The sequence below is a fragment of the Diplotaxodon limnothrissa genome, linkage group LG10 (assembly GCF_057381915.1).
Source record: "Diplotaxodon limnothrissa isolate DT_005_m linkage group LG10, D_limnothrissa_male_GT1.1, whole genome shotgun sequence".
Classification (NCBI taxonomy): domain Eukaryota; kingdom Metazoa; phylum Chordata; class Actinopteri; order Cichliformes; family Cichlidae; genus Diplotaxodon; species Diplotaxodon limnothrissa.
This window is the reverse complement of record NC_140605.1, coordinates 3083061-3104283: the sequence shown is the minus strand read 5'-3', so window position 1 is coordinate 3104283 and position 21223 is coordinate 3083061. Positions and strand designations below refer to the sequence as shown.

The 21223-nt window shown below is 39.0% G+C and overlaps 1 protein-coding gene across 1 annotated transcript; it reads left to right on the top strand.

Moving 5' to 3' along the window:
• Nucleotides 1-17448: 17448 nt before the first annotated feature.
• On the top strand, nucleotides 17449-20506 carry hmgn1b (high mobility group nucleosome binding domain 1b). Its single transcript, XM_085363310.1, has 6 exons — nucleotides 17449-17604; nucleotides 18904-18924; nucleotides 19080-19109; nucleotides 19200-19241; nucleotides 19327-19434; nucleotides 19518-20506. Exons 1-6 carry the CDS (start codon nucleotides 17587-17589, stop codon nucleotides 19563-19565), a joined length of 267 nt encoding a protein of 88 aa, XP_085219436.1. The 5' UTR covers nucleotides 17449-17586; the 3' UTR covers nucleotides 19566-20506.
• The last annotated feature ends 717 nt before the right edge of the window (nucleotides 20507-21223 follow it).

Sequence of the window (21223 nt, the reverse complement as noted above, 5' to 3'; positions counted from 1 at the left end):
GTTTTTATCACTTCATCCAGCTTATTGTACAATTCCTCTCTCTCTAACTGACAATTCAATCTGACCTGTGGGGCATACAAACTGACAACATTCAACAATTCCCAATCCACACAATTTGTAATTAGAAACTTGTGATCCTAAAAATAGTCCCATGATATAATGAGCAAAAGAACTTAAATCTTGTTAAAACATAAGTAAACTGACACAAAAAACTATCTGAAACAGAGAATTTTAAAGCAATGAAAAGTAGAAAACTGAAATTTGAAACATTTAGTTGATTTAAACGTTTGTTGATCCATTGAAGTTTTGTAACTCTTTATTCTCAACAAAATATTTTTAAAAAGCAAAGCAGTCAGACTAAATAGTTCTAATATAATATAATATAATATAATATAATATAATATAATATAATATAATATAATATAATATAATATAATATAATATCAGAGTGGGGAAGGTTACGTTTAAAATGTATTCCACTACAGATTACAGTATACAGAATGGCACTAAATGTAGTTTGTAACATATTCCGTTAAGTTACTCAGTGTGAGTAACGTATTCTGAATACGTTGGATTACTTGATATATTGTCATGATTTTTACAACTATGTAATGTACTATTACTGTGTGATTTATTAATATTACCAAGCTAACATTGTTAGCTGGTGTTAGCTGAGGTGCTGTTAGACTTGATGGATAACATTAACAACCTGCTAGCTGCAAACAATCATGTGCTCCTCTGAAAGCAGTACCAACTAGATGTTTAAATCTTAATATAAATGAGCAACAGTAGGGTGGACATTAGGTAAGGCTGTAGGTTTTGCAGAGATCTCGTATAGAAAACAATTTCTGTATCAGTATTGTGTTTTCTTTCTGTCTGCTTTCAACATGACCCAGGCAGCAACCACAACTAAAACCTGGTGGAGTCCTTCGATGCTGAGAGCAGCTTGCAATGCAAACTGAATTTGCATTGCACGGTCAGATTTCGCCCATCCCTTTCTTTTTTGTATGTGAAGTGGTGACGGAATTTCCAAGTAAGAAATGGATTCCTGCCCGTGCGCTGCTGGCTGCGTTGCGCTGGCTTCGGGTCGCCAACATCAAGCGCTTATATTAGAGCCTCTTATTGCGTGTTTTGTTTGGGTTTCATGCATTCCGTTAGTTCCCAACACTGAATATAATATAATATAATATAATATAATATAATATAATATAATATAATATAATATAATATAATAGTTCTATTAGCGCTATATCGCTAATTATTATTACTAATTATCACTTATTTGCTCACGGCAGAGCCAGGCTGTTCTGTAATACGTTTTACACTTGCTGTGAAGTTTTCCACTCTTTGCTGTTTTGATATATAAATGTAAAAATCATCTCAGTTTTGAATCTTTTCATTAATATTTAAAAAAAAATCCCCAGAAATAGAAACATCTTCAATTAGATCAACTTACTGTGTGATACTTCCAGTCGTGGGTCGTGGCGGGTGCCGTGGATCAACGCTTCATTTCCTGAAACGGCAGGTGAGCAGCGCTGTGGCTGACTCCACCTGCGACTCTCACAGGGAGCAAAGTTCAAACCTGGTCACTGAAACATGCCCTTATCAGCTTACCTGTCAGTGAGTAATAATGTCCCAAACATCCACTCGGGGTGGATGTGAAGTAAGGCAAGGCAAGTTTATTTGTATAGCACAATTCAACAACAAGGTGATTCAAAGTGCTTTACAGAGACATTAGAAACAAGAACAAATAAAAAGCATGATTTAAAATTGAATAAAACAAGCAAATAAACTAACTAACTAATTAACAAACAAACAAACAAACAAACAACAGTATATAAAATCAAAACAGATAAAATCAGAACAGTAGATAAAATCAGTAGTTAAATGTAAGTTTTGAAATTTAAGCTTAAAGTGTGGATTTGGTGCTTTATTCAAATGCAGCTGAGAACAGGTGAGTCTTCAACCTGGATTTAAATAAACTGAGTGTTTCAGCTGATCTGAGGCTTTCTGGGAGTTTGTTCCAGATATAAGGAGCATAAAAGCTGAATGCAGCTTCTCCGTGTCTGGTTCTGACTCTGGGAACTGATAAAAGACCGGATCCAGATGACCTGAGGGATCTGGATGGTTCATACTGGGTCAGGAGGTCATTGATGTATTTTGGTCCTAAACCATTCAGAGCTTTATAGGCCAGCATCAGAACTTTAAAGTCTATCCTCTGACGGACAGGCAGCCAGTGTAAAGACCTCAGAGCTGGACTGATGTGGTCCACTTTTTTGGTCTTAGTGAGGACTCGAGCAGCAGAGTTCTGAATGAGCTGTAGTTGTCTGACTGATTTTTTAGGTAGACCTGTAAAGATGCTGTTACAGTAATCAAGCCTACTAAAGATGAATGCATGGACTAGTTTTTCCAGGTCCTGTTGAGACATCAGATCTTTTATCCTTGATATATTCTTGAGGTGATAGTAAGCTGACTTTGTTATTGTCTTAATGTGTTTTTCTAAGTTTAGGTCTGCATCCATCACTACACCCAAATTTCTCGCCTGGTTTGTGGTTTTTAGATGTATAGATTGAAGTTCTCTGGTGACCTGTAATCGTTTTTCTTTGGCGCCAAAGACTATTACCTCAGTTTTGTTTTTGTTTAGCTGGAGAAAATTGTGGCACAACCAGTCATTGATTTCCTCAATGCATTTACCAAGAGCCTGTACAGGGCCTCGGTCTCCTGGTGACATTGTGATATATATTTGTGTGTCATCTGCATAGCTTTGGTAGTTTATTTTGTTGTTCTTTATAATCTGTGCCAGTGGGAGCATGTAAATGTTAAACAGAAGGGGTCCCAAGATGGAACCTTGGGGAACTCCACATGTGATACTTGTCTGCTCAGATGTGAAGTTACCTATTGATACAAAGTATTTCCTGTTTTCTACGTATGTTTTGAACCAGTTTAGTACAGTTCCTGAAAGACCTGTCCAGTTCTCCAGTCGTTTGAGTAATATGTTGTGGTCAACTGTATCAAATGCTGCACTGAGATCCAGTAAAACTAGGACTGACATTTTTCCACTGTCTGTATTCAGACATATGTCATTAAACACTTTGGTCAGAGCGGTTTCAGTGCTGTGGTTCTGTCTAAAACCTGACTGGAAGGCATCGTAGCAATTATTCTGTTTTAAGAAGTAACTGAGCTGTTGAGAAACTGCTTTTTCAATGATCTTACTTAAAAACGGGAGATTTGAGATCGGCCTGTAGTTGTTCATTTGTCAAGATTGTCCTTTTTCAGTATAGGTTTGATTACAGCAGTTTTTAGTGATTCTGGAAACACACCTGATAATAAAGAAAAGTTGACGATCTGTAACAGGTCTGACTCTAAAGTCTTTGAGACCTTTTTGAAAAAACTTGTTGGCAGGACATCTAAACAGCAGGAGGAGGAGTTCAGTTGACCTAAGATGTCCTCCAGGTCTTTGCTGTTAATAGGTTGAAACTGTTTCATGGTGTTTAAACAGTTTTTTGGTGGACACAGTACATATCCTGGATCTGCTGTTGATGTACCAATTGCTTGTCTAATTTTTTGGATTTTTTCAGTGAAGAATTTGGCAAAGTCATTGCAGGCCATGGTCGAATGAAGTTCAGCTGCCACTGGCACAGGAGGGTTTGTTAGCCTGTCAACTGTAGAAAATAAGACCCGAGCATTATGGCTGTTTTTAGTGATGATGTCAGAGAAGTAGGACCTCCTTGCATTCCTCAGTTGTAAATTATAATTGTGAAGTTTCTCTTTATAAATGTCATAATGAACCTGGAGGTTTGTTTTTCTCCATCTGCGCTCAGCTTTCCTACACTCTCTTTTTTCATTTTTCACCAGTGTGGAGTTTCTCCATGGAGACTTTTTCCTTCCAGAGATAACCTTCACCTTAATGGGAGCAATAGTGTCCATTACATTTAACATGTTAGCATTGAAGCTATTGACGAGCTCATTGACTGAACCTTTGGACAGGGCAGGTGTTAATGGGAAGACCTGGTTAAAAATTGCACTACTGTGTTCAGTTATACACCGTTTTGTGATCACTGTTGTTGATATATTTGTGTGGGCTGAGATTTTACTTTCAAAGAAAACACAGTAATGATCAGACAGGCCCACATCAGACACAGTAACCTTTGAAATGCTCAGGCCTTTGGAGATCAGTAGGTCAAGAGTGTGTCCTCTATTATGTGTGGCCTCTGTTACATGCTGAGTCAGCCCAAAGTTGCCCAGAGTGTTACTCAGGTCTTTAGTCCCTTTGTCCTGAGGGTTGTCCACATGAATGTTAAAATCCCCAGCAATAATTACACAGTCGAAATCAACACAGATCACAGACAGCAGTTCACTGAGGTCATTAAAAAAGTCTGTGCAGTATTTGGGAGGCCTGTAAACATTAAGAAACACAACTTTGGATGGGGCCTTCAGCTGTAAAGCCACATATTCAAAAGACTGAAAACTTCCAGGAGATAGCTGCTTACATTGAAATGATTCATTAAATAAGACAGCAACCCCTCCTCCTCTCCTGCTCGCCCTGACCTCACTGATAAAACTGTAGTTAGGAGGGGTCGTCTCGATGAGAACAGCTCCACTGTTACTTTGGTCCAACCAAGTTTCAGTTAAAAACATAAAATCAAGGCTGTGCTCAGTGATTAAATCATTAATTAAAAATGTTTTCCCAGCTAGAGATCTAATGTTTAATAAAGCCAACTTAAGTGTTTTAGAGGTATTACTTGTCCCCTCGTGTTTGGGAGCAGTCTGTGGCACACAAGGTATGTTTACTATGTTTAAAGATCTTTTAGAGTGCAGCTCTCTGTGTTTTGACCAGGCCACATGTCTCCTGTCACCTAAAAGTACAGAAATTTTAAAACCTTCTAGTAAACAGGGTCCCAGCTTCTCCTGGGAAAAGTCATCACTGCCATAATCCTCACAGCCCGGACCCTTCACACATCACGCATCAGACTGCGGAGACAGGGCATGAAGAGGAACTAAGGGGGGCGAGGCTGGGCAATGTGACTTCGATTGCTCTGTTGAGGGTGGGGCTCGATGGCGAACCTTTGGCCGCTCTGGTGGGGGGTTTATGGGGGACAAAAAGGGATAAAAAGTAGATAAGAGTTAACTGATTCACAAACAGAGTCATAAACAGCCATGTTAGTCAGTGTTTATTTAACAAGCATTAAATAAATGTCCTAATGTCACATATATCAATATACTGTAATATACTATAATATAATTGTGTATGCTCACTTTATATCGCTGCAAGCAAAAGGTTTATTTAACACCATCAATTGTTTTGTTATTACTAAAGTTAACCGTCACTGTGGCACAGTGTGGTTTGTGGCTCAGCTGCAGGGAAGGGGTGGAGCAGTTGGTTCAGGCTGTGGTGTCAGAGGAGGCTGACTCAATACACCTGACCTCCATCATCTGATCATGTTTCCCCTTTTGAGTACGTCGCTGGGATCAGAGCAGAGAGTGTGGTGTGGAGCTGGAGGAGAGCAGCTGGAAAGCTGCTGTAGAAACAGATTGCAACTATAACGCTGTGTGCCTGAGTCCTTTATTATCACAGTCACACTCCAGTCAGACCTGCTTATCATAAAACAGAGCAAACACAGATCCAAAGTGACCTTTCAGTCTATGAATATGAATCTCAAAGACATAAATAATCTTTAGTAGACAGTGGAAACTCCGTTAGAAGCATCTAATGTCATGTAGCTCAGTGCAACAATCACAGTTCTTGTTCTACTGCAAGGTTTTCAGAATTAATAATTAGTCATTATGAATTGGGTTAATTCGAAATGAAATATAGTTTGCTCATATTAACTAATTTTTTTAAAAAGACGAAAAGTTTTTCTTGTTGCTAATTAATGCTCAGATTATCCTCTAATAACCTGAGGATACGATTATAGTTGTGCAAACTGGTGTTACCCTTCTTAGTTTCAGAAACTGGCAAAAGGATTAGTTAAGTTAGCAAACATCCCGCTCATTTTGAATTTGATGCCAGGAATACAATTCAAAAAAGTTATGACCAAATCCCAAATAAGTGTAAAGGTGGGAAGCAGCTCTGCCAGCAAACTGCTGCTGCCTTCTCTGAGCCCAGTCTGAGCCCAGACTCTGGGACTTGAACAAAGTTTAAAACTGTCCTGTGGTCTGACCAGTCCAAGTCTGAAATTCTTGAATTCAAAACCAGCATCTGTTACGTATGGAGGGCTTAATGCACATAATTAATGTATTTGAGAAAGTCCTGCTAGTGCTGAACAACATATACAGGTTTTAGAGACTCTTTAACTAATAACTAACCAGGCAGCTCGTTCACTTTCTCCTGACTGTTCTTTCTACACTTCTTTATCATACAAAAAAAAAATACAAACAAAATCAGTAGTTTTAAAGATAACAGACATTTTATGAAAGTTTGACCTTGTTTGACATTGAAGAAGAGGTCAGAGGTCCAACGTAACGTGATATTTAGAAAGCTCAGAAATCATTGTCTATATGCTTACATGTGGTCAATACAAACAACGGCAGTAAGAAAGAGAGTTTTAGCAGTTTTAGCTCAATCTATTGACCTTGAAGGAGAGGTCAGAGGTCAAATGTAACATGAAATTTTAAATCTTTACACAGTACTTTTATATGTTGACAATTCATGCCACCTAACTATAACAGTTTTATGGCTTTTTGTCCCAGTTTGACCAATAAATCCTTAAGTTGACCTTAAAGACTTGGTCGATAAAAGGCAAGTTTGTAAAGACTTGTTAACTTTACAGCCATAAAAAGCTTTTATCAGAATTAATGTAAGTTTATTTGAGTTATCGTTACAGACAGAATGATATGCATGCATGCAAATGCTACCTCCTTGGAGAAGATAACAATGTAAATGCAAAACAGTGGGAAACCAGAGCTGACAGCTGAAAGTCAACGAGCGAAACAGCTATAGGCAGTTTAGAACTGGACTGCTGGCAAGTTAACAATGCAGGCTTTGTAATATTCCCCAAATTCAGCTTTATGAGTACATTATGAAGGAGGCATGTATTAAACACACTTAATATACACCTCGTAGATACAAACAGTGCCATTTGGCAGCTAATGCTGAATGTTAATATAACTTCTGTTTACTTACATAAAACCTCCACAGGGCACCTTTGAGATGTGGTGCCAAGTTTTCAGGGATTTCAAGAGCCTCATCACACCTCAGGAACTCCACAGAGGAGATATCCACTATCTAAAATTATTTCCTAACCTTACATCTATCATCCTTCCTGGAAAGGTAGTTTGTTAATTCGTTAATACAACAGTGAGTTGATACTAGCTAATACTGGCACAGTTTAATATAATTAACATGCTGAAGACAAGACTTTGATTGGTAATTGATCATGTTACAGTGTTGCTACTTGTACTCGACTGAAAGCACAGGATACTTCTTTCACCTTTCAGTCACTGCAATAAGTTCATGCAGTGTCACTGTCAGCTCCAACCCCAAGGTGGGCTGGAATTAGCTCAGCCAGGTTTCCACGGCATTTTTATCCCTCGTCTCCTCACCCTGCATAATAAGAAAACAAATATGTCTCACAAGCAACAGTGGCTATTAAAACCAAAGATGGTTAGAAGGCAGAACAGCGACTGAATATGGCAGTGCATGTAAAAAACAACTTTATTTTTCACTAATTGGTTATATTAATATTTATGTTTGTTTATCAGACTACTCCTCAACATTAGTAAAGGGACATTAACTCTGTTTATCTCTGATGTCCACAGTGCTTATGTCTTAATTGTTCATGGAAAGGTGATTCAGATCTGTATATGACCTTGATTTATGATTGCTTCAGAAATCAGATGATGATAACTTATAATAAATATAAGAATATTGTGCAGTTAGAATAGTCTAGTGTAAGTCTTTTCCAAAAACGTAATCTTGTCTGGATTCAGTCTCGTTTGCACAGTAAGATCAACAAACTTTAGAGATTACATAGCCGCTCATTAAGCGCTACCTAACTGCTCTAAACACTAATCACACACTTGTCTTCCTTATTGCTGCTTAGACTGTAAAAGCAGTTCCCCAGATTACCCTGTAAGCCTGCAGCATGCTTATGAATGATGGTGGGAGGTTTGTGTGTGTAGATTCTTAAAGCCGTGCAGCCTGTGGACCTGTGATACATTTCAATGAGTGTCTTCATCAACATCAAAGACATGCAGATTGCTTAGTGTTTGATTTGCAAGCTAGGGGTTTGACACTGGGTCAGTCAGGGCTTCCTGGTTGACCACTAGAGGTCACTGTGGGATCACGTTCTTCTTATATAAAAGGCTGGGGTAGAAATTGCGCATATGGCAGCATTTTACACGCACTTACTGCTTGTTGCTTGCTTGTTAACTTGTGAACCACAGTTGCATATGTTGGAAAAATTCAATTTTCATGCATTAAAGCAGGGAAGTGAATTTTGCAATTATGAATAAAAAAATTTATGTAAAAAGTAAAATATGTTTTTGTGTTTCTGTGGATTTGGGACTTGTTTTCTATGCATGAAGATGAATTAAATATTTGAACAAAGAGGTGGCAACAGGTAATTTACTCAAATTACCTGTTGCCACAATAGAAAAAGAAAAAGAGTTTATTACAGGGCGTTTATCCAAATGTGTTCAAAGTGGAAGAACAGAAAGAAAAAGATGTCTCCCAGGTCTCAAAATTATACATAAATTTAAACCTGGCTTCTGTTACTATAGTGAATTATTTGTAGGTTGTTTGCTATACGTTTAAAATGTAAACTTTAAATTGTAATGGAGTGAAATGTCTAATATTTCCTACTGAAACGTAGTGATGGCAAAATAAACATTACACTGTAGCTATACTAGTACATTTGTTCTTATGCAGAACCTGATAAAATATACCAAAACGATCTTTCTGAAGATGAACATGTGATTGAAAGGAGGCCTTTGGTTGGAACAGCCGCCTGACTGATGGACAGCTGAAGATGCCAACATGACCGGCCTTTCCGCTTAAATAAAAGGCTGATGTGGGCCACAATTTCTGAATGCAGCAGTGTAGTAGGAGCTGGAACATCTCCAGACACAGTTGGTATTGTATAGGCATAAGTGAGCAGACAACCATGAAACACAGGAAGTAGATCGGTGGGGGGAGGGTCAACTGATCCCTGCATATGACCGACTCTGCTGTAATTCAGATGGCCTTCTCTGCCACCAGGTTTGCTCTGTCAGGGATCACCAGTCACAGTGTATCACTCATCTGCTGCTTCACTTAACTAGCCTTTTGTTTCCATACATTGTTTGCAACCACAGATTATTTCTACTTCTCACTTCCTTTATCTGTGAGAAGAAAATATGATATGACCCCATGATGGAACACATTCCTTACAAAGAAATTCAGAGCAACATTAATTACCATTGTAAGATTTGTTTTTGTTGTGTCAGCTGTCAGCTAATCAATGGTTAAAGCCGACTAAGGTTTTTTGTTCCTGAGCTTATTAAGCTATGTTGTCACTGGGACATGCCGCCGCCCTCTTTCACCTGTAAAATACTGTTAAAGGCAAAACATGGACACTCCCTTGTTTAGACTGCAACAGTTTCCTGGACAAATACAATTCAGTGTTCTTTTTTTAGAAAATATATTTTTCCATTCTCAACTGTACTATTATTACTTTCTGAATAGTTTTGAATCAATGAATCAATATAGACATGTATATTAAATACAAACAAATATGTATCAGTCAAAAGGATTTTTTAAAAAAGATTTTTTTTCATCAAAAAATATCCAACTTTATATTAAGTGTCCCACAAAAAATTGGCTTGTTACAAAGCCTAGAACATTAGCCTGTCAGCAAAGAGCGTACTGTCTGGCTACACAAACGACCTGTGCAGATGCTGTTATTGTGCCCCATAATGTCACGTTCTTGGGTTCACACTGTGAGCTCTGGTCGTGCTGGAGCCCCCCTCACACAAACTGCAATAATCTGGCTTTACCCGGTGCTCCATATGGGAAGCCTACCATTCGCTGATGGGTTAAATCCACTTAGTGAGAGGGAGAGGGAGCGACTCAGCTTTTCCTTACGTCCAGCTGACCAGTCTGTCACGTCTCTGCCTGGCTGCATCAAGGACCACATGGTAGTTTTACAGCTGAGCAGAAGTAAAGAGAAGTATGCACAAAAGCAGCTGTGGAGTCTCACCTGCTCCAATCCTGTTTACTAGACTTAACCAGCTGCTACTGACTGACTGACGGTTAGGAAGATAAACAAGTTGCCCTCTGTCAAAGAGGCTTTGGATGAGGTCACCTTTCCCCTCATCCTGTCACCCTTCAACTAGGATTATGACAGCACTTGTGGTCCAGTTACCTCTGAGAACTTCCTTAAATACAACATATTAACTGTTTGTGCCTAAAAAACAAAGATCAGAGGGGTCAGTTTGCAACGCTGCCTTCTGTGAGGTAAAACAGTCATTTTTCATACATTTGCAGTAAGACTCCTTTCCACAGTCGTCTGAGGTGTTGCTCCCTCCTCCCACTGTTCTTACAACTCAGGAGGGAAAATGAGTGGGCCAAAAGGAGGGGAAAGACAGCAACATGCAGCGGCTGTGATGGAAGGGCTCCTCCACACTCAACACAACAACACCATTGTTATTTGAGACTTACCTAATGCCCTTACCCCTCCCTGTGCCCTTCCTTCATTTTTTCACCTCCCTCTGTTATGTACATATATTACCTTAAAGAAAGACTTTTGCAGAGAGCTGCAGAATGTTCTTAAGGACATCCAGATTATCAAGTCCTGCAAAGCCAGAAGTTCAAGACAAGACAGAGCTGCAACTACTGCTGTGCAACATGCTTTTCAGTTCATAATCATGCAATAGGGAAGCCTTTAATACTTGATTGTGCTCCACACTCCTTCACTTTGAGGTTTATTTTTCTTGAAGCCAAATAGACTTTACAGTTAATCATGTTGTTCAACAAGTTCCAATTCTGCTGTGTTGGGATCCAGATTTCTTTTACTAATGCACACATTACATTTTTTTCAGAGTAGAATCTTGCTGGGAACTAAAAAATACACAAATAGACTAGATTTGTTTTTTAAGCTTAAGATGAAATATTGCAACATGCAGCTAATGCATTTGTAGCAACTGCTACAATCTGTGAGGAATGTTTCAGGCACTCACCAAAAGGTGATCCAAGAAGAAGCTAGCTAGGTGTACCTAATAAAGCATCCAGTGAGTGTACAACAACAAATACACACTGAGGACACGAATATAGAGTTTCTATCATAAAAGAATGTTGCATATTGTTATATTTTTTTAAGCATTGACAATTACTACCATTATAGCTTCTTTTCCATTTTGCCTCAGTCTGTTTTAAATGAGTCCAGCAAAGATTTCCAGGGATCTCATGTGCACATATGCAATGATTTCCATGATGGAATCATTCCTGGCTTCAATGCAGTGTCACTTGAGGGTCCACAGATCCATGTTGGATTTTTGGTTTTGTCCATTTCTGCATCAGTTTTTAATTAATGAGCTATAAGTGCAATATAATGGTTCTTCGTCCTAAATCGGCTCTGAGAGGTCCTTCACAGTGAACATAGTTTGCAAAGTGAAGCAGTAAATAGAAAGATTAAAAACCTGTGGAACTGGTTGCTGTCATTCAGTTTTATACCTTTAACAGAGAACACAAACTCCTGATGCTTCGATTAAGATGGTTGTTTAGGAAGCAAAAAAGGAGATTGCAACAGATTACACATCACTGAGTGGGGCAGTGGGTGCCAGAATACAATATAAATAGCAAACAGGAGAAATATATATAATGAAGAGGAATACATACAAAAACAATAGAAATATATATGTATAAAAATAAAATAAATGAATCAATGTCTATTGACATCACCTTCTCTTTTATCCATAGAGAACAGACGTTTTGATTCCCTTCTGTCCTGCTGTTGCCACACAAGCTACAGAAACATCAGTTCCCGCCTGTTTGGCTGTTCAAGCATGTCTCGTGGAATGAAAAGTAGACCTCGGGTAATAACACCTCTTTGACTCATTAGCTGATTTCACTTTCTCACTAATACTTGGCTCTTATACGGAAAAGCTCAAATCTAACATATGGTAGCTTTTGTTAGGGCTGAGGTGTGATGTGGGTTTTACATAAACAAAAAGAAAGGAGTTGGTGAGTTCTCAAACTGCTGTTGAATGGACACCTCCAGGAAATAGCACTTCACTGTGAATCAGGACTGTTTGTTTAATGGTAGTAGCACCAATAAACAAATAGACATGTGCAGGTCCTCCTCCTGAATCAAACAGCTACAAGGCGTTGGGAGTGTGTGGTCTCTGCTGGGACTGAGATGTTGGCGGAGGATCCTTTGGGTTCCGCAGGGTTTGGGCTTTAAGCCACCATGCACATCTCGATCTGTTTGGGATCTAATAAATTGGAGTCCAGGCTGCTACTCTGGGCTCTTTTACTTTTTTGCAGTGCTCTGAGCAATTCTATTTACAATATACATGCTATACATGCTTCCTTTTATCATTCGAAAACATAGCATACATTTTTAGTTAGAAACATGGTGTCTAGCCATATTCTTACCCTGGATGGTACGACCTTGGCCTCCAGGAACACTGTGAGGAATCGTTTTGACCAGGATATGTCTGTCAATGTGCACATTAAACAAATATGTAATTTAAACAATATCTCTAAAAGTAGAAACATCTTGTCTCAGAGTGATGCTAAAAAACTAGTTCATGCATTTATAACTTCTAGGATCAACTATTGTAATGATCAGGTTGTTCTAATGGTGCGTTACAGAAAAAATCTGAAATTCCGAGTTCCCAGTCTGAATTTTTTTTGTGGAAAACTTACTCACCTCAGACTTTCCAATCTGCAAATCGAAGCAGCAAAAGTTAGCAATCAAAGATGGCGGCACTGAATGTAAACAATAGTAACCTGTAACCTTTTAATCTGTACTGCACCTGCTGTGTATCGGGCCCCTGGGACCTTTCTGAAAGGTGACTGCAGGTCTGCAGGCCCCATCTTATCTTAAAGACCTCATAGTAACGAATCGCCCCAATAGAGCACTTCAGTCTCAGGCAACGTCCACACTCGCCCAGATAGATTTGAAAATGGCGTTTTCGTTTGAAAACGCTCCGTGCCCACACTAGCGTTGCAGTTGTGCGTCCACATTGAAACGGTCAAAAACGCTTACCTTCCAGTCCTGCACATGCGTGAAGCGCAAGAAGATTCAACTTGCCTCATTTCTGTCTGCTGCTTATTTACTTTCCTTCCGGCTCTTTGAAAAGTCGCGGCAAAATGTCGAGGAAAAGCACCGAGTTTTTTAAATGGACTAACAATGAGGTGCTGTTGCTGCGGGTAACACAAAAACACAAAGTTGCAAACGCGAGTGAGAGTTAAAGAATTTTAAGTAAAGCTATCTGGAGCGTGTACATACTGAATTTAATCTTTAATAGGGCTGTCAAACTGAGAGCAAACAAAACAACTGCTGTGTAATGCCCTCCGTTATCTTAGTTTAATTGGTCACATGACTGCATCACATGACTAACATGCCTCATCGTTTTAGAAAGTCTGTGTTTTCACTGTACACACTGCGACGCAAAAGCACCGTTTTCAAATGTATGCGTTTACGAGAGCGTTTCCAAAACGCTGCGTTTTCCATGAGCAAAAGCGCCGTCTCAGTGTGGACGGGAGGCCAAAACGGAGAGAAAATGATGCGTTTACAAATGAAAACACACGTGGACTGCTGGTTTACTTGTGGTTCCTCGGGTATTTAAAAGTAGAATTTGAGGCAGCGCCCTCAGCTTCCAGACTCCTCTTCTGTGGAACCAGCTTCCAGTTTGGATTTGGGAGACAGACACCCTCTCTACTTTAGGCATAAAGCCTTCCTTTCTGACAAAGCATCTAGTTAAGGTTGGATCAGGGGACCCTGTATCCTTTGTTATGCTATAATAGACCTACGCTGCTGCTTTATCTTACAATATAAAGTGCCTTGACACAACTGATGTTATGATTAGCCCTTTATTGTCATTGTTAATGTACAATTTGAAATGAAATTGAATGAAATAATGGTTTCGTTGTACATTCTGAAAACTGAATTGAATTTACAAACACATTTTACAGATGTCTGTTTACACTGAATAATAGATATAAATAGAATGTAATGAAATACTCCAAAGGAAATTCAATTTCCAACAACAAGACTGCACAGCAATACATATGGCTGCAAACCGAGCACTTTTACTTTTGATCTGTTTTGCTTAGTTAGAATTTTAAATGCAAGGTTTTTTGTTGTTCAGAGTATTTTTACATATTGATATTTTAGCTTTTACTTAAGGAAAAAACAAAATACTTATTCCAGTATAATTTCATACACAGTGTGCTCTACAGTGCAAAATACATTATTGCAGCACACAGAGGTATTACACTGGTTGTTGCTTCTTTTACAAATAATGATGCAAAATTGGAAGAAATTGTGGTGTTTTTGCATTTACTGCAGATTACAAATATGAAACTATTCTAGGAGAATGGTAACCCTGCTGGACAACTTTGTGCCCAGAACAACATGATTAACAGCAAAGTGTTTTTGGCTTTGGGGCAGGCATAGTCAAAATAGTACATAGTGCCAACCAGAGATGCGCGGTAACGCATTACTGTAATCTGATTACTTTTTTCAAGTAACGAGTAAAGTAAGGGATTACTATTGCAAAAACGGTAATTAGATTACCGTTACTTTCCTGTAGTACCTCTGCGTTACTAAAACTGTGATTTTTGCGAGAATGTCTCACGACAGTGACGTAAGCGAGTGCGCAGTTAGGCTACGTTCACACTGCAGGCGAAAGCGCATCAAATCCGATTTTTTTGACCCTATGCGACCCATTTCCGATCCTGGTCTGACAGTGTAAACGGCACAAATCCGATATTTTCAAATCCGATCTGGGTCACTTTCGTATGTGGTACTGAATCCGATGTCTCAGAAAGCGACTGCTGTGTGAACGGTCAAGTTGCATTAAATCCGTCTTTTACGTCACTGACACAAGACAGAGGCCAATTATCAGCGCCAGAGAAGACACCGTGAACGCTTCCTGGCCATCCAGTGAAACTGCTGGGAAGACAACGTTGGAGAAACGTTAACATTTTATTTGTACTGCATAACCTGCAGGTTCTGACAGAAATCTGCAACTATCCTTTGAAGCACCGCTCCTCTAAAACAGCAATAAGGATCATTATTAGGTTATCTACATTATTATGTAAATAACAAAATAACTTAAAGCAAAAGTCGGGAAACATGAAGTCCGAAGTCTTTATATTAAGGCCATCAGTCAAACAATATAGTTTGTTCTGGGTCTAAACAGAGTGCGTTGTGTGTGGCGTCTTCTTTTGCGCATGTGGCTGCTTTGAGCGTTCACACTAGAGCGCGTTTGCTGTCGCATTTTATTTGTAGTGTGAACGAGCAGACAAAAAAATCGGATTTGATCAAAAAATCGGAATTGAGCATTAAGACCTGCAGTGTGAACGTAGCCTTAGTGACAACAGCTGTGTGCAGATCAACAATGGATCACATATCGATTGTGGGAGAGAGTATGAGCGTGCAGCGTTTAAAGCGTGGAAGTACTGACCTTACTTTGAGTTTGATTCCATAAAAAGTGACAAAAACATTAGCGTCCATCGCACCCCTAAACTTCCAAACAAGCACCGAGTAGCTACGACGTAATGGGAAACTCACAGAGAAACTCGCGGATTCTTCAACTGACCGCGGCACACCTGCACCAGGGTAAACCTCCGCCTACCGCAGTCCTGCTTTACAGGTGAAAATAGAGCAACAGGACCGCTGAGTCTTTGACTTTATTTATTTTCTGCTGTGTTTTACTTGCATCTATTTGAAAGACTGAGTGTAAACACAAAAAATATTTTATTTTATGTGCTGGAATGTGCAGAAAATAGGTTTAAATGTTAAACTAATTTATTCAAGTCAGAGAATGTTGCATATAATTAAATTTTTGTTTGATGCATAAAGTTAAAAGATTAAAACTAATAAAACAAGTTAAAAAAAAGAGACTTTTCCATTTGATTACATTTTGTATGATGGATTATGCAGAAAAAGTAGAATTGGGCTGAAAGATCTATCGCTTTATCACCTCTTCAGGTTGTAAATCGTGTTTTTAAAAAGTAACTAAGTAATTAATTACTTTTGAAAATAAGTAATCAGTAAAGTAACGGGATTACTTTTTTGGGGAAGTAATCAGTAATTAGTTACTGATTACTTTTTTCAAAGTAACTTTACCAACACTGGTGCCAACAGTCCCGTGTCCATGGCCTGACACGTCTATTTTGGCAGCACAGGGTGCACCTACACAATATTGTGCAATATAATATATACCATATTATGGTTATGCTTCCTGATCACTGTATCTAGGGAATTATTGTAATTATCCCGGTAATACACCCAAATGCAGTGTTTGTATGCTAAATTTATTTCAATTCTCTATTACAGTAGCCTGTCTAGAGACATTATTCTTTGCAAAATTGAAGAAAATTCTAATAGGAAGAGAGTCTAGAAATGGGATAAATTAACAATTATTAATTTAAGAAATTACAGAAACGGTTATGAGCTAAAAAAAAAAAAAAAAAAAAGTAAATAAATAAATCATTTGTCACTTACACACAGAAACAGTTTAGTTTATCATAGTATTCATCTGTTCCAGAAAATATTTAAACATTTCCCATGTATGTAGTTGATCATGAGCAGTTGTATTTTTGCAGCTGTATTTTTCTCAGGGCGGTAAAGAAGATGTAACCGTGTCAGGGTAGTGTCATTCACTCAGGGGAAATGAATAAATGTCCCCTGCCGAACCGTGAGAAATGACTTCAGCACAAAGCCAACGCACTTGTTTCCAGTGAAGTCATGTTTGGACTGTATGCACACCATTGAGCAAGTGGACGATGACTGCATGAGAAGGGCTGCACAAGAGCACACACAGAGGCAAGAAGCTGTACCCACACGTATCCTGTCGCCATTTTCCCAAGCTAAACTACAAAGACTTGGCTCGAGGAGTACACACCCCTCTCACAGTCATATGCCAATGGATAGTCTTTCCACACTAGCACTGTAAACGCAAAATGTGTTTTGTTTTCGCGCACATAGACATAATTCAAAGCCGTGGAACGTTTAGAGAGAAAATTAAGACGTTTCTGGCCAGCTGAAAGACGGCTTTAATGACAATTTTGCCTTGTTTAGCAGACGGCTGCACAGAAAGACAAATACCTCACCATAATTGTTGACTGACGTGTCACGTATCCACACGGATAAGGGCACAGATTTGAAATGGTGTTGCCGACTGCTGTGTTCTCCAATCAGCGTGCAGCGTGGGCGGGCAGAAGCGCCGTCAATCATGCAGGAACTATAACTGTTTGAATAGGGAGGTAGGGGGAGAATCCAATCCGGTTTGAGCTAGTTTTTCTTCCAATGGAACATTAACGTCTCCCTGCGCTGTATTAGACTGTACTGGCAAAGCTTTATCCAGAATATACCACTGTACTTTCTCCTGTATTCAGTTACATTTAGCTATTTTTAAACCCACAAACCAACCATGCCTAAAAGGAGCAAAGTGAGTAGACCATTATCTTTCATGCCTTTAATAACACAGTATTTATAACCCACAGCTAAAATTTGTTAAGGGGCTTGTGGCGAGAGTTGTTCAAACGTTGCTGCAATATGTCCGTTTTATGTACCAAGTGAACGTCAACAGCAGTGTTGTGTATCGCGGAGTTTAGTTAGCATGTAGTGTCTGTTTTGATTTTGTCAAGCGGCTAATTATTGAAGCTTCTCTTTCGTGCAGTGACTGTCGGCGGCAAGTGGTTGCCCGTTTTATAGCAGAAAAACAGTTTGTGCAGCTGCATCGAATTCATTTACCGTGCCGATAGATGGCTTTTCTGCGCAGAAAGTTGGCGGCATATCGATTGTTTTCTGTTGGGGTCGTCACCCTGGATGCGAAAGTTTTCCTGAAAGAAGACCCAGTAGCGAAAAAAAAACGTACAAAATTCCTAATTGGTTTATTATTCTGTGGCGGTTGGCTGTAACGTTAATTTTAATGCGGGCACAAAGTGGCCTCTGTAGTTCTTTTGTTGGACAAAACAAACAAACACATAATACGCTTTGATTAGCGATATTGTTTTATAAAGTTAGTGTGCAGGCGTTGTTTATTAATGCACGGCAAGCGAAAACGCAGTTCTTGGAAGGCGTACGGCTCGTTAGCCGAGAGGCTTTCTGTGTATTGTCGGCTCAGGCCAGTTGTAGGTTATGCAATGGCGAGCCTCCGTCAGCACAGCGCTGCTCCTGTTGCTGGGGGTTCTAGTAGATTCTGCATGCAGACCGACAGAGTCGCAGAGCATCTCGGAGATATTCTTTTTCAAATTCGTGGCGGGAACACTGGCTACGCTGCTCGGGTTTCTCCGGCCACTGGCAATCCCATTTATTACCAATGAATGAATGTGTCGTGAGGAGGCGGAGTCGGCCCCCTCCTCCACTGAAGTATTACTGTAGGCAAATCACTAGCAGGAGCTGGGAGAGCAGCACCACGTGACTCAGTTTAAACTACATTATGCTATTATATTGCCCTGACTTTTGTAGGCCAGCATGTTACAGGGCACTTTATTCCTGCTCAGTTATCGTTGCGCTGGAAAATGTAGTTCCTGAAGGAGTAGCATTTAGTGTTAACATGCTGATTAAACTGCTTTTAGTTTTTAAATGGCCTTGCATGTATTACCTTACTCAACTCAAATAGGATAATAACTTATTAAAAAAAACTGTCCTCACCCAGTACCAGATAAATCAATCAGAGGCACAGCAGAATGCAGACAGTTATCATAATCTGATTTATTTACTTTTTCTCTTGTTCTCCTTACAGGCAGGTGCAGGTGACTCAGAGGTAAGCAGTCATTTCTGAATTTCTTGTTTTTTGGTTTTAGATATTTTAACAGTTAGCCTCCACACTCACCAGGGGTCAGTAATATCTCATCTTTCAAAGCCATTGCCTGAGACTGACTGTTAAAAGTAATCACTATGTTTGTTTATTCTCTGCAGCCCAAGAGGAGATCTCTCAGGTTGAAAGATGTAAGTATGGAGAAGCATAGATAAAATGCTGTCTTTTTACTGTGTTATTTTTTTTTTGGTTTAAAAGAAAATGATCTTCTTTACTCACAGAGACCTGAAAATGCAAAGCCAGAGCCCAAACCTAAGCCAAAGGTAGGGTCTCATTTTAATTACTTCTCATAAGACCTGAACTGTTAGCATATGGTGGCTAATATGTGGTTAATATTTGTTTTTGCAGAAGGGACCTGCTAAGCCTAAGAAAGCTAAGGAGGTGGAAAAGGCCAAGCCAGAAGAGAAGGCGCCGGAGGCTCCTGCTGAGAATGGCGAAGCCAAAGCTGAGGAAGAGGTAAGTGCTGCGACACGTTTAAACACATCGAAAGATAATAGTCTTCTTGGCGGTGCTGTTAAACTCTGAATGTCATCTTACAGGCACCCACTACAGATGGAGCTGAACAAAAAGATAAGGCAGCAGAATAACATCTCTCAAGCCACGTCTTTTACCAGTGCTCCCTGTACCTCTTTTCTTGTACAATTCAGGGGAATATTTTTATCAACTATTTTCTAAATACAGGTTTTTTTAGTAGTTTGATTGTAGAGAACACTTTTTTAAATGAAAGAGGGGAAAAAAACAAGTCAATTGGAGACGGGGAATTTCATCACATCTCACAATTGTGCATCGCCATGAAAATTGCGGTCATTGTTGTTACTGTCAGTGGATTTTTTTTTTTTTTTTTTCAGTTTGTGTAAATGTGAAGGAGTGGAGGGTGCGGGACAGGTTACCGTGTCGGCACACAAGCATGACGTTCACAGGAGCTGGGGAAACAACTGGAAGAGCTTGCCTGCGTGGATTACATTCCATATGCTTTATAAGGGACAGTGTGTGTAATCTGTGCCGGGGTGGGGCTTGACAAAGTCACAGGGCACCTCATTCTCTTATTGTTTTTATTGAAGAACAGTGTTTTAGGGTGTGTGTAAAAGCTTTGTTCCTATTTGTTAACTCTTGTACTGATGCAGTTTTCTTAACAAATCTGACCAATAAACCTAAAACCCCTAGTACTGCGGCTCTCTCTTTCAGAACTGTGCATTGCGCGTGTTGGTTGTGTCTGTTCTGTGATAGCATTGCAATGAATTTGTATAGTTGCTGTGAAAAAGGATTTCAATCTTTCTGTATGCAGTGTGTAATGGTACTTTGTAAGGATGGTAAAAATGGAATTTGTTCCTCTTTTTTTTTTCTTTTCTTTTTGGGCCACATTAATGTGGTATGTAACCGTTAAAAAAATAGATTGGCTTAAAGGCCAACAAACTGTACATTTATTTGAAATGTCAAATTCATACCAGCAGTAGCAATATTCATGTGGGTTTTAGGTATTTGTGTCAAGTACAAGTGTGCGGTTTCTCATGATTTGTTTATAGATGTAACTGTGTATGATTGTTATCAACAAACCAATAAAACTCAGTTGGTAGTTGTTACACTGTTTTATTCTAAGAGTGTAATAATGCAGAAAAAAACAAGAACTAACATTCAATTCAATCTATAACAGCAATAAAATATCTGATAATTAAACTTTAAAGCTGATTAAAAAAATTGATTAAAACAAAACCTGTTTAACAGATTTTAGTAATTGGATTGTGCAAAATGAATTACAGCTTTTGACGCTTAACTAAAATCTGTAAGACAAGTATTAATACCACCATAAGTGATGTTGTATTATCGATTTTAAGGATTGTTGCTTTAATATTGACACAAATCAACATTTTTCTTTTAAATAATATTATAAATAATTTGTATATTTAGAAAAGCTAACTTATTCTTCTAGATAATAGAAAAAAAAATAATAAAAGGGTGGTTTCAGAAGGAATCCAACTAAAGTATTTGCCAGCTCAGGTTTTTCATTCCATAAGTTGTCAAAAAACAAAAGAGAGAGAAGGTAAAGGCAGTTTTCAGCACCACGGACAGCTCCGCACCACGGTGGGCTGTTCTTTATCCTGCGCTGCCCATTTCATCCATTTTACGAAAATAATATTAACTCGGTGTTAGCAAACAAACTGATAATGTTTGTCCTGACGTGTGAATGACGCACTCGCGGCCTCGCGTTCTGATAGGTTTGCACAAACCGTAAAAGTGCGGGCCTTTA

Coding starts and splice junctions, on each gene's coding strand:
- hmgn1b (XM_085363310.1), top strand. Junction 19,242..19,326: donor AGCCCAAACCTAAGCCAAAG/GTAGGGTCTCAT, acceptor TTGTTTTTGCAG/AAGGGACCTGCTAAGCCTAA. Junction 19,435..19,517: donor AAGCCAAAGCTGAGGAAGAG/GTAAGTGCTGCG, acceptor GTCATCTTACAG/GCACCCACTACAGATGGAGC.